The sequence below is a fragment of the Symphalangus syndactylus genome, chromosome 5 (genome assembly GCF_028878055.3).
Source record: "Symphalangus syndactylus isolate Jambi chromosome 5, NHGRI_mSymSyn1-v2.1_pri, whole genome shotgun sequence".
NCBI lineage: Eukaryota > Metazoa > Chordata > Mammalia > Primates > Hylobatidae > Symphalangus > Symphalangus syndactylus.
The window spans coordinates 53,774,780-53,787,444 of NC_072427.2; the positions used below are offsets into that span (position 1 = coordinate 53,774,780).

Below are 12,665 nucleotides of genomic sequence, written 5' to 3' on the forward strand. Positions count from 1 at the left end.
GTTTTTCAACAAATACAACTGAAATTACTAGACAATCATGCCAAAAAAAGCCTTTCAATCTGAACCTACCACCATATATAAAATTTAATCAACCAGTCATAGATACACATATCTAAAACTATAAAACTTCTATAACAGAACACAGAGAATCTTTATAATCTTGAGTGAGGCAAAGGTTTTGTAGACACAACATCAAAAATATGCTCTACAAGAGAATAAAATGAATAAAATAGGCATCATAAAAATTAAAAACTTCTAATCTTTAAGAGTCACCTGTGAAGGGAATAAAATGACAAGCCACATTGACAGAAAGTATTAGCAAATTCTACATTAGGCAAAGGACTTGTAACCCAAAATATATAAGGAACTCTCAAACTCAGTAAGAAAACAATCAACCTATTTAAATATAGAAAAAGACTTGAAAAGACATTCACCAAAAAAGGTATCTGATTCGTAAATAAGCAAGATGCTTGAGATCATTAGTTACTAGGGAAATGCAAATTGAAACCACAATGAGATACCACCATACATCTATCAGTATAACTAAAATTAAAGACTGAACCTATCAAGGGTTGACAAAAATGTAGAGAATCTGGACCTCTGGAACATCCACTTTGCACAACAGTATGTAGAGATCTTAAGAAGCTAGACATACACCTACCATATGATCCAACCACTTCTCTCCTAGGAGTTTACCCAAGAGAATTTCAAGTGGATGTCCATACACAAACTTGTATGGAAATGTCCATTAGCAATTTCACTTGTATAATTAACTGGAAACAGCCCATTCATCAACAGATAAATGGATAAACAAATTGCATTTATCTTAAGATACTATTCAACAACTTAAAAAGATACATGCAACATAAGTGAATCTCAAAATTATTATGCTGAGTGGGAAAAGTAAGATTTTTAAAGAGTATATGCTGTATGATTCTATTTGTAGTAAGCTGTAAAACAGGCAAACTGGCCTGCCACGGTGGCTCCTGCCTATAATCCCAGCACTTTGGGAGGCCAAGATGGGAGGATCACTTGAGCTCAGGAGTTCAAGACCAACCTGAGCAGCATGGCAAAACCCTCTCTCCACCAAACAAACAAACAAAAATTAGCCAGGCATGGTGACATGTGCCTGTAGTCCCAGCTATTCAGGAGCCTGAGGTGGGAGGATCACTAGAGCCCAGGAGGCGGAAGCTGCAGTGGGCCAAGATCGTGCCAACTGCACTCCAGCCTGGGCAACAGGGTGAGACCCTGTCTACAAAAAAAAAAAAAAAACAAAAAAACCCAATCAAACAACAACAACAACAAGAAAACACCAGCCTGAGCAACAGAGTGAGACCCTGTCTACAAAAAAAAAAAAAAAAAAAAAAAATCAAACAACAACAACAAGAAAACATGCAAACTGATCTATAGTGACAGAAATTAAGTTGGTGCATATGGCAGGAAGGAGGAGGGGAGTTAAAAGCAAAAGGGAGGGGTACAAAGGGCCAGAGAGAAACGCTGGTGCAGTGTATGAGTTCATTATCTTTGATTGTGGTGATGCTTTCATGGATCATACGTATTCCAAAGTTGATCAAAATGCATACTTTAAATAGGTGCAGTTTATTACATTCAATTATAACTGAATAAAGCTGTTAAAAAATACAAAAGAGCCCAGTACAGTGCCTGTATCTCTCAGGCAATTATTAGGAGTCCTGCTTACACAGAAGTACAGCGCTGTGAGTTCACCTGATCATAAATACAAGAATCAGCAACATACATTCTTCTAAAATTTTCATTCCAGCATGGATAAATCACATGAGAGCATACCATAATTCTTCTATGTCTTTAGATTCATAATGCAGTTAACACGGCACTACAACCTCTAATGTGTTGGCACAATTAAATAAATCTATAAGGTTGCCATAACCTACAGAAAAATCTCAGAGAAGACACAAATTTGTGTTACCTAAATAGGAAGCACCTAAAGGATCTCTTGCAGTCTGGAAGAGGACAGGCTCGTGGACAGAGGGCGTGGCCACATCCACAGTTGTCCACGCCACACTGTGGGACGACCCACAAGCCACGCGCGTGATCTTCTGGCCTTCTAAGCCTTGCACGAGTGTGGGCTTCCTGTTAACCGTGGTCGTGCCATTGCCCTGCTGGCCGTGGTCATTGTCACCCCAAGCATACACCTGTTTACGAGGCGAAAAGAGCTTATAATTTTTCAACATTTCAGGGCATTTTCTTTAATGTAATTTTTACTTCAAAATGCCAAGTGTATGCCACGGTAGTTGAAAGAATTGAGTTCTTAAAGGTAAAAACAAACCATTTCACAATCTTACAAAATGGCATCAGTGTACTACAATTCTGAAGAAAATCTAACCATGAAAATGCTTGCTAATACCTATAAAACAAGTATTTTCTTAATATTAATCCAGTTCTGTTTTGTTGCAAGACACACAGAAGGTCCTCTCTTCAACTAAGTGCAATAATTTTTTCCCTTTTATTTTGCAAAGAAAAATGACCAAAAACAATATGCTCATTTTTCAAGTAAGTTGCTTCTTGGCCTTATAGAATTATAAAGTATAATTCATTTTGACTAAAATACAGTAATGGTAATTTTGTTTCCATAAATAAAATTTAAAATTGAATATCCACAAGCCAGTCATAGCATATGCTTCTCCAAGCAGAAGAGAGTGTAACACTTGTCAGGCACTAGCTCTGTCTCTAAAATGAGGCGTGTATCCCTCCTCACCAGTTAGCAATTCTCTAAAGGAAAGTCTTGCTAATACCTTGCAGTAGGAGCATCTTCAAAAGTAACAATCTTTCCACACACTTTTCACGTGGACTTCAGAGTGGGAACGCCTCTTCTCTGAGGACCCCGCCCCGAACCCCTGCTGCAGAGCGGGCAGATACACCAGTGGGCAAAAGACACAGGTCCCACCCTCATGGTTCTCCAAGCAGTAAGACTCAGCTGATTTCATCAACAGCTGTGATTTCAACAGGACGAAGGCCATGTCGTGACCCCCATGTGCCCCAACTCAGGATGGCACGCCACCCCCAGGCCACCTGCAGCCTTACCTGCCCCGAGTCCGTGACCGCCAGGCAGTGCAGGGCCCCGACAGCCACATGGACAATCTTCTTCCCTCTCAGCCCCTCCACCACCTGCGGTTTCCGCACATGCACGTCAGAGCCGTGGCCCAACCTGAAGTAATCGCCCTTTCCCCTGCGAGAAGGCCAATGGTGGAGTGTTACAATACGGTTATGGTCTGACAATGCTATACAAGAAGACACTCATTGTCTCACATCTTTCACAGCCAGCTCAATGACATCACACACAGCACCCAAGGTCTTCAAACTTATATTCAAAATCATACATCACTAATTCAAATTAACTTAAGTCAGCTGGGAAAAACCTTAATACCTTAATACATATTTTACAATATTTAAGTTACTGTTGTAGGTTTTCATATAACACCTATCCAAAGTCCTGTCTGGTATACATCTTTCTCAAGCTGCCTCTGGTCATGACATTGGCACTAAGGCCTGACACACCATCCAAGGCCAGTCCAGGCACTTGCTCTTTTGCCTATTAATGAAATAAGCTTTTACAAGAAATACATGTTAACTTTTTCAGGATCAAAGGATTCAGAAGGCTATTTTGCTCCATTTATCCTTAGGCTTCAGCAGAAGAAACCCTTCCGATAAATCTCACCCAAACAGGAAAGGTAAGTGGCCTAAAATTTTTCTAGTATTTTCAAAATGACCCAGTTACAATGGGAAATTTCTTCTTGTACTGTTGTCACTAATCCCAACTCATATCCTTTAAAGGACAAAGATGCATGCATAAGTAAAAATACGACAGGTCACAATCACGCGGGGATGGGCCTGGTGTGAGGCCCAGGTTCCCTGCACGCACCTGCACAAGCACACACAGTGTGACAGGGAGGACGTTTACATACCATGTCCACACCACTCCAGACTTGGTGAGTGCCAGGGAGAACTGAGCTCCACACTCAATCTGGCACACCCCCTGTCCATTTAGTCTCTCAATGTTCTGGGGAATGTTACAGCCTTCACTTCCGCCCCGGCCCAATTTTCCAAAGTCACCATCACCCCAGGAAAATACCAAACCTAGGTTTAAGAATATACATATACTTCAGGCCAACGTTTCATATCATTCCTACCCACCCAGAAGCACAGAATCATGCCAGGCACTCACCTTCATCTGTCAGAGCCAGGGTCTGTGCGTCTCTACTCCCACATGCAACCTGGATTACTCTGTGACCGAGAAGGACTTTCACCTACTCAATTACAAATTTAAAAACAGAATCAAGCACAGGCACGGAGAAAGCAAGGGATTTTCCCACAGACAAAGCCAACCATGCACACATCTTTATGAACTTTCCTAGACTTGAAGCTTATTTTCTCTTGACATCTTCAGATGGTAAGCTTTCTGCAAGCAACAAAAATGCATATAATCACCATTTTGGGCTTTAGCTGTGTCGTATTATCCCCATGTCCCAACCGGCCGTACTCGCCGAGGCCCCAGGTGTACAGTTCTCCGCTGGATGTGAGGGCCGCGCTGTGCGAGCTCCCACAGGCGATATCCCGGATACGCTTGGTTTTCAGGGCCTCGATCAGCCTTGGCTTGTCACAGTTCCTACAACAAGATGAAATCAGCTCCCTACAGTCAATCCGTCCCTTCTTAGAGACGAAGGAAAAAAGACATCTATACTGATGCACATGTAGTCAACACAAGATCCACAGATCAACTATCAAACCTTAAAGCAGAACCGGTGAGACCAAAACACAAACAGCTGTGTTAAAAAAATTTTGTTTAAGATCCATTTCCATAATCTATTCTATTTTAATTTTCTGCAAAATAACTCTCAAGAGTATCAGTCAGAAACAGTTTCTTATTAGCAAATGAGACTAAAGAAAGTACCCTTACATTCTGCTGAAGTGTCCAAGTTTTCCATCGTCACCTTCGCCCCACGAAAACACTTTTCCATCGACAGTTAAAGCCGTCGCGTGCCGGCCACCTGCAACATTCACAGACGCGCGGATTGCCAAAGGACAGGGAACAGAAAGCCCACAGCATAGCTCCCTATTTTGCCTGGCATATGGCACACACTCAATGAGTGTGAACTGAATAAATGAGTAACTCAACAGGATCAACAGCGGAGTTAGCAGGAAAGCTTTCCGGGACATATGTGCCAAATAAGTGAATTTTTACCAAACTACAAATTTTAACTCTAGAAAGAATTTGCAAAGAGGCAAAATAATACTGATTATTAATGGGGTTCCTATTATGTTAAATACATGAAAAATCAAAATTTAGATAAAAAAGTAAAAAAAAATTTGTGATTAGACAAAATGTAAAAATAGTGTCAATTTAAGCTTTTGAGAACTGCACCTCAACGGTGAAATTATTCAATCATTTGCAATTAATGCATTATACTCACTCTTCCCAAAACACGTCAGCTTATGCTCTTTCCCCAGCATGGAATATTCTCAAAGTCCATACAGCCTGCTTCAGGATTAAAGGCATGACCACTCCTATACAGTGAGTTCCTGCCAACTCCTGGGCTTTGAGAACATCACAGAAGACCCGGCTTCTCCTCCCAAAACTCATTCTCCCCCTTCCGTACCAACAGAACCCCCATGTTAAAGTGCTCAGCTAAACACCACTTCCCAGCCTCCTCTGCCCCCAGGAGATGGTGACTGAAATCAGTGGGGCTTTGGAGGGGCTCTGGAGAGGGCGCTGCGTGGGCAGGAGGGGGCTGCGTGGGCGGGAGGGCACACTGTGCGGTGCTTGCCTTTTCTGCCAGGCCTGGCCCTGGACTCTGGGGGCCACAGCTAGTCTAAGACCATCTTCCCACAAAGGTGGACACAAAGGACCAGCACTCCTCATAGAGCCCTGCTGGATGGACTCTGACCCCACCTCTGGACTTTTACAAAGGAGAAAAGTAAAACTCTATATTGCTTAAGCCACCATGATTTGGATTTCCTGTTATGCAGGTTACACTGAGCCCCGTTCAGCATAGGCATGAACTGAATTAGAACTTTGTGTCTACTTCAGTTCCATTCCTCAGAGGCCTAGCAGGGTGCTTCCAAAATAAACACTCCCTACACTGAAAGAGTGGTTTCATTTTTTTTTTAAAGGATCTTTCTCATTACTTGGGTTCATAGATAGTTTTTGGAATCTGAAGAAAGTTATAGACTCTTTCTCAGAAAAACAGCCTACTTTTAGGCAAAGAACTTGATTTAGCAGCAATAACTAAATTCTAGACCACTTCGAGATTTACATTATCCAATTTTTATTCCTACTAAGTAAAAACTTAAGAAAGAATGTAAGGACACCAATTAGGCCTTTGGTTAACAACGGAGCAGGAGCAACAGGCCGCTCCGCACAGGCCTGCTGGTGCTTGGCTTGTACCTGAGTGAACGGCCACCTTCTTGACCACGTAGCTGCTGAGAGCTGTGATCTGCCGTGGGATGGGCACCGTCCCGCTGGAAATGCCCAGCCCCAGCCGGCCATTCGTGGCTTCTCCACAGGCGTACACCTTCCCTTCCACAGTCACTGCAAGGAACAACAGCCAGGAGAGGACTCACTTTTCACAACATTAAAAGCTTTTTTGTTTTTTGGTGCCAAGAATAATTTTAAAATTTTTTAAGATTAGAATAATCATACCTGCAAACAAACTTTTAGATCCACCAGCCACCTGTACCACATTCAAAGCCGACAGTGTCTCAGAGAACGAAGGAACCTTTATCTACAACATAATGTTTTTAAGAAAAAAAAAAGAAAATTTTACTCGCATGTGTAAAATTATGTTACCTTATTATATGATACAAGGAATTACAGTCATGCACTGTATAACATTTCACTCAAACACAGGCTACATATACGATGGCAGTCCCAGTAGATTATAATGGAGCTGAAAAATCCTTACTGCCTAGTGGTGTCCTGGCCGTGACAACGTCACAGCACAACCTATTCCTCATGTGTCTGTGGTGATGCTGGTGTCAACAAGCCTCTGTGCTGCCAGCTACATATGAACAATCCTTAATACCTCATCACGATAACAGACTACTGCTACTGGGCTATATATTCACTCTCCTATACTTTCTATCATTCTTTTAGAGTATATTCCTTCTACTTTTTTGTTTTTTAAGCTAACTGTAAAAAGTCTGCGGCTGGTGCTTCAGGAGGGATTCCAGAAGGCACTGCTGTCACCGGAAAGGACAGCTACCTTCTTTGTGGGGGTGAAAGAGAGTAACACTATGATCCTAGCTAGGCTAATGTATGTGTTTGGGTCTTAGGTTTTAACAAAAAAAGTTTAAAAAGTAAAGGAATAAATGTTAAAGACAGAAAAAAGCTTACAGCATAAGAATGTAAACATTTTGTACAGAGCTGTATGTTTGTGTTTTAAGCTAAGTATTATTACAAGAGTCAAAAAGTTTTTTAAAAAGTGAAAAGTTCATAAAGTTACAAATAATTTATTATTAAAGAAACAAAAATATTTTGTATAGAGTAGCCTAAGCATATAGTGTTTCTAAAGTCTACAGTAATGTGCAGTGATATCCTGGCCTTCATATTCACTCACCACTCTCTCACTGACTCACCCAGAGCAACTTCCAGTCCTGCAAACTCCATTATTCATGGTAAGTGTCCTATGCAGGTGTTCCATGTTTTATCTTTTACACTGTATTTTTACTGTACCTTTTCTATGTTTAAATACACACATGCCACTGGGCTACAACTGCCTACCATATTCAGTACAGTTCCATGTTGTAGCCTAGGAGCAACAGGCTATACCATATAGCCTGAGCGTGTAGCAGGCTACACCATCTACCTTTGTGTTAAGTACACTCTATCATTTTCCAACAATGACAAAATCACCCGACCAAAACTTTCTCAGAATGTATCCCCATCATTAAGTAATACATGACTGTACTGCTAATATGTATGGTTACATTAACCAAAGGCATTGGTTATCCCTTAGAGATTCACACTAGACTATTTTAAGAATGAAATGATACACTGTGATTTACTTTAAACCAGAGTTGGGAGAATGGGAGGGTAGAGACAGAAAAACATAGACAGCTGCTGGTAACTATGGAAGCTGGTACCAGGGACATGAGGGTTCATGAAGCTATTCACTCTGTTTGGGTACATCTGAGCATTTCCATAGTACAAGGTGAAAAATAAAATACAGTTGGTCCTCTGCATCCATAGGTTCCGTATCCATGAATTCAACCACCCATGGATTGAAAATATTTCTTATTGCACCTGTACTAAATATGTACAAATATTTTTGTCGCCATTATTCCCTAACAATGTAATATAACAACTATTGACATACCATTTACATTGTATTAGGTATTCTGAGTAATCTGAAGATGATATACAGTATTTGGGAGGGTGTGCATAGGTTATATGCAAACACTACACTGTTTTATATCAGGGACTTGAGCATCCACAGATCTTGGTATCCACAGGAAGTCCTCGAACAAATCCCCCACGGATACTGAGGGATGACTATGCATATAATGTAAGGATAAAAACACACACCTGTAGACTATGCCTTATTTCAAGTCATGTCCTGCTCATTCTCTGATTCTGACTCTGACATCTCTAAGAAATTATATGCTTAAATTTCCCATTGTAGATGGATGTAATTTAATTTAAAATTCCTAGGGCCCTTTGTCTAAAAAACCTTTATGATTCCATGGGTGAAATAGTCACTACTGCAGTGGAAGAAAGGATTTTCATCACAACCGTGGAACACCGACTCTGTCCTTGAAGTGAAAACTCCATGTAGGGCAGTGAGCAAGGTCATAGGCTCCCACCAATGGCCTGCACCTCAGGGACCCCAGGACAGCCCTGCATTCCCACAGCTGAGACACTCCCAGCTCACTGCCCACTGTCCACTGTCCACTTCCCAAACCGAGCTCAGGTACACTGAAACACAAACGCAATTCAAGACTGCTCCAATACAGATAAAAATTAATTGTACCTTGAAAGGAAAGAGTTCAAATGAATGAGTTCTAACTTCATTTCTCAGTTTCTCAACATGGCAGGCAATAAAGAAAATGTATGATGTGACGTCTCACAGAACACTAACAGGAAGCATAACCTCACATGAACACAGAGAGTGCCTCTGGGCAATAAAATTTAGAGGAATTTGCTTTGTGACTCCTCAGCCAGGAGACACTAAGTAATATAAGGAATGCTGAATTCAACTCCAGTTCAAATGCATCATTTCTTACACCTATTCTTTTCAAAATATGGTCTTTTTCTCCTAAGCAACTCAAAATACAAATTAACCTCTCATCCAAGTACCTAGGGGATGAAGGACATTGTGAACACACAGGCTGTGGCACGGCTTCCCGTGCACACTTCATGGTTTACTGACAAGGTGAATGAGATCATGGTGCTCTCCACCCACAACAAGCCCTGCAGAGAATAAGGCAAGTGTGTATGTGCACACATGTGCATTCTGCTTGTTTCTCTGTGCAAGCTACTTCACCCTGAAGAATCTCAGGCACTAAGTACCTGGAGGACAGAGACAACAACTTGCTCATCTGTGGGCCACTACGGCCTTTTTACACATTATTTTGTTCATGATAGTCAAAAGTGTTTATTGTAGAGGAGGCAAGACACATCTATCGATAGTCTATAATTTTCATCTATGCGCTTGTCAAATCTTTTCAAAAGTTTATTTTCTAGTTTACAAGACCACAATAAGACAATTATATCTAAAGTAAAATTTTTCAAGGAGAGACGCTTCTGAGGGGTAATTTGATAATGTCTTTTAGTTCATGTAAAGAAACAACACAACATATAGAGAGTAAAGTTATTATAAAAACTTCACGAGGTGTGGCTGCTGCCGAGTGCCCCACCCTGCTGGGTCCCAGGGAGCAGGCCGTACCTTGGAGCCTTTCAGCCCGCCCAGCTGGTCCTTGTCATTCAGGCCCCACACAAACACCTTGGTTCTTATCGTAGCTGCTGATTCCAGCCCAGCAGCCTTCTTTCTAATGAGGCTAACCAAATGGGGGGTGGGGGGGGGGGGAGAAAGAAAGAGAGGTTATTCAGCATAAAACATTTAAAAAATAAAAAGAAAAGCAACCTCAAGCACTCAAAGTTTTGTGGTTACTTTCAGAAACTCTTAAAATTTTGCTTTAATAGAATAAAACCTCAAACATGTACAGGAGTAAGTCCTCTGGAGGGTCAAATTTTCTAGATTCCACCATGCCACCTTTTAATACTAGCACTTAATTTCAGCTCTTATTTTTGATGGAAAACGATGACATACTAGGCCTTCTCTTTCATCTTAAATACCAACTTGAACATGGGTGGGAATCATTCCAAGTCATGGAAACAGATGCACAGCTACTACAAATGGCACTGTAGAGACACTGAAGAAACCTGCCCAGGAGCCACACTGGGTCTGGCCTTGCAGCAATGTCCCTAAATCTAGACATCTGTTTGGCCAATTATTTTCCCACAGAAAGAATAAACCGGATGTGGCCAGATGACCATGGAGGTACTTTAATACAGACACATGTCCTGATGTAAAATGCTTATCTCTTCCTTTATACCCTCTGCCCAGGACACCGGTCAGAGGCACCTGATCATCGGCCAGCTAGGCTGAAAGTCCTCATCTCCTGTCCTTCCCAGAGGGCTTGCTCCTTCCACCTTGCTCATCTATCTCCTGACCTGCCCTCGACAGGTTAGGAGTTTATTTATTTTTTGTTTGTTTTGAGACAGGGTCATGCTCTGTCACTCAGGCTGGAATGCAGTGGCATAATCCCAGTTCAACCTCCCAGGCTCAAGCTTAATCCTTCCACCTCAGCCTCCCGAACAGCTGGCACTATAGGCATGCACCACCATGCCCAGCTAATTTTTGCCCAGCTAATTAGCCCAGCTAATTTTTGTATTTTTTGTAGAGACAGGGTCTCACTATATTGTCAAGGCAGGTCTTGAACTCCTGGGCTCAAGTGATCCTCCCCGCTCAGCCTCCTGAAGTGCTGGGATTACAGGTGGGAGCCACCACACCCAGCAGGTTAGAAGTTTAATCAACAGCATCCAAAACACTCCAATTCTTGCAACTTGAAAAAAGTACACAGGACAGTGTTAGATTTTCTTGGCTGATGGTCTGATGCCAGGTGCTAAGGAATTGCTTCTTCTGTGTTTGGGGTTTTCACCTTTGTGTTTGCTTTTGCTCTATTTTTATAAACTAGGATAGATGCCCAAAGGCACCAGAGACTGGCTTCCAGACAGGTATCACTTTTTTCACACATTATATACTAATAAATATTTACTTTAAGGGTTCAAACTTTCACGTTTTGGAATAAAAGTGAAAAACTCTTTCGTCTAATACTAGGCACAGGTGAGCAAGCATAAGCACAAAATATTGAAATATCCTGTGATACATTTTTACTTAAAAATATGTATGGGGGCCAGGCACGGTAGCTCACACCTGTAATCCTAGCACTTTGGGAGGCTGAGGTGGGCAAATTCCTTGAGCCCAGGAGTTGGAGACCAGCCTGGGCAACATGGTGAAACCTCATTTCTACAAAAAATATACACAAAATTAGCCAGGTGTGGTGGCACACACCTGTAATCCCAGCTACTTGGGAGGCTGAGATGGGAGAATCACTTGAGCCCGGGAGGCAGAGGTTGCAGTGAACTGAGATCACACCACTGCACTCCAGCCTGGGCAACAGAGTGAGACCCTATCCCAAAATACATATATATTTCCCATACACACATACATACACACACACATATGTATGTATGTATATATGTATGTATGTATGGGAAACCAGGACTGATATTCAAGATATTTACTGTCTGGTACCATGTAAGTATCAGTCAGCCAGAGCGGAGGCCAGCTGTACATGGTCAATGTGGGAACATCCCAGTTGGATGCCAGCCCTGTAGGAGACTGCCTGGGCCACTAACTCATTCTTAAGTTTTTGGCTAATTAGTAAGATCTTACCAGAAAAAAACCCATTACAATCAAATACCTAGCTTTTCTTTCGACAATATATTCAATTACATAAAAATCTGATCAATGAGTAAAGCTCAAAACATTTTTGGTTATTCCACATATACAATATATGCATTAATAATTTTATGGCCGGGTACAGTGGCTGACGCCTGTAATCCCAGCACTTTGGGAGGCTGAGGCAGGCAGATTATGAGGTCAGGAGATCGAGACCATCCTGGCTAACACGGTGACATCCCGTCTCTACTAAAAATACAAAAAATTAGCTGGGCGTGGTGGTGGGTGCCTGTAGTCCCAGCTACTCGGGTGGCTGAGGCAGGAGAATGGCATGAACCCAGGAGGCGGAGCTTGCAGTGAGCCAAGATCGTGCCACTGCACTCCAGCCTGGGCAACAGAGTGAGACTCCGTCTCAAAAAATAAATAAATAAAATAATAATTTTATTTGTCCAATTCATTTTAGTAGCTACTGAGTAAGAAAATGCTAATCTATAATCCTTTTATTAAAAATCCCAATGACTTCCTTATTTAAGTGAACTGGTATTGTCCCTATTTAATTAATATCCATAGATGCAATCAGTTTGAACTATAGCATATAGTATAACATATATTCTAGATAAGGTAATGTTATAGATACTATTTTCTTTTCAACTTCTACACAAAGTT

The 12,665-nt window shown here is 41.6% G+C and overlaps 1 protein-coding gene across 7 annotated transcripts in view; it reads right to left on the reverse strand.

Annotated features, from left to right (window-relative positions):
- Window positions 1–12,665, reverse strand: part of HERC2 (HECT and RLD domain containing E3 ubiquitin protein ligase 2) — a 223,973-nt gene that overhangs the window by 63,252 nt on the left and 148,056 nt on the right. For all 7 annotated transcript variants that reach the window (XM_055278481.2, XM_063640239.1, XM_055278480.2 and 4 more), the window contains 9 exons: window positions 9,921–10,032; window positions 6,677–6,758; window positions 6,422–6,565; window positions 4,934–5,024; window positions 4,465–4,642; window positions 4,202–4,283; window positions 3,942–4,113; window positions 3,061–3,205; window positions 1,946–2,171 (listed from right to left, as the gene is read on the reverse strand). In XM_055278481.2, the coding sequence (XP_055134456.2) occupies window positions 1,946–2,171; window positions 3,061–3,205; window positions 3,942–4,113; window positions 4,202–4,283; window positions 4,465–4,642; window positions 4,934–5,024; window positions 6,422–6,565; window positions 6,677–6,758; window positions 9,921–10,032 (1,232 nt within the window). The remainder of the gene's footprint in view (window positions 1–1,945; window positions 2,172–3,060; window positions 3,206–3,941; window positions 4,114–4,201; window positions 4,284–4,464; window positions 4,643–4,933; window positions 5,025–6,421; window positions 6,566–6,676; window positions 6,759–9,920; window positions 10,033–12,665) is intronic.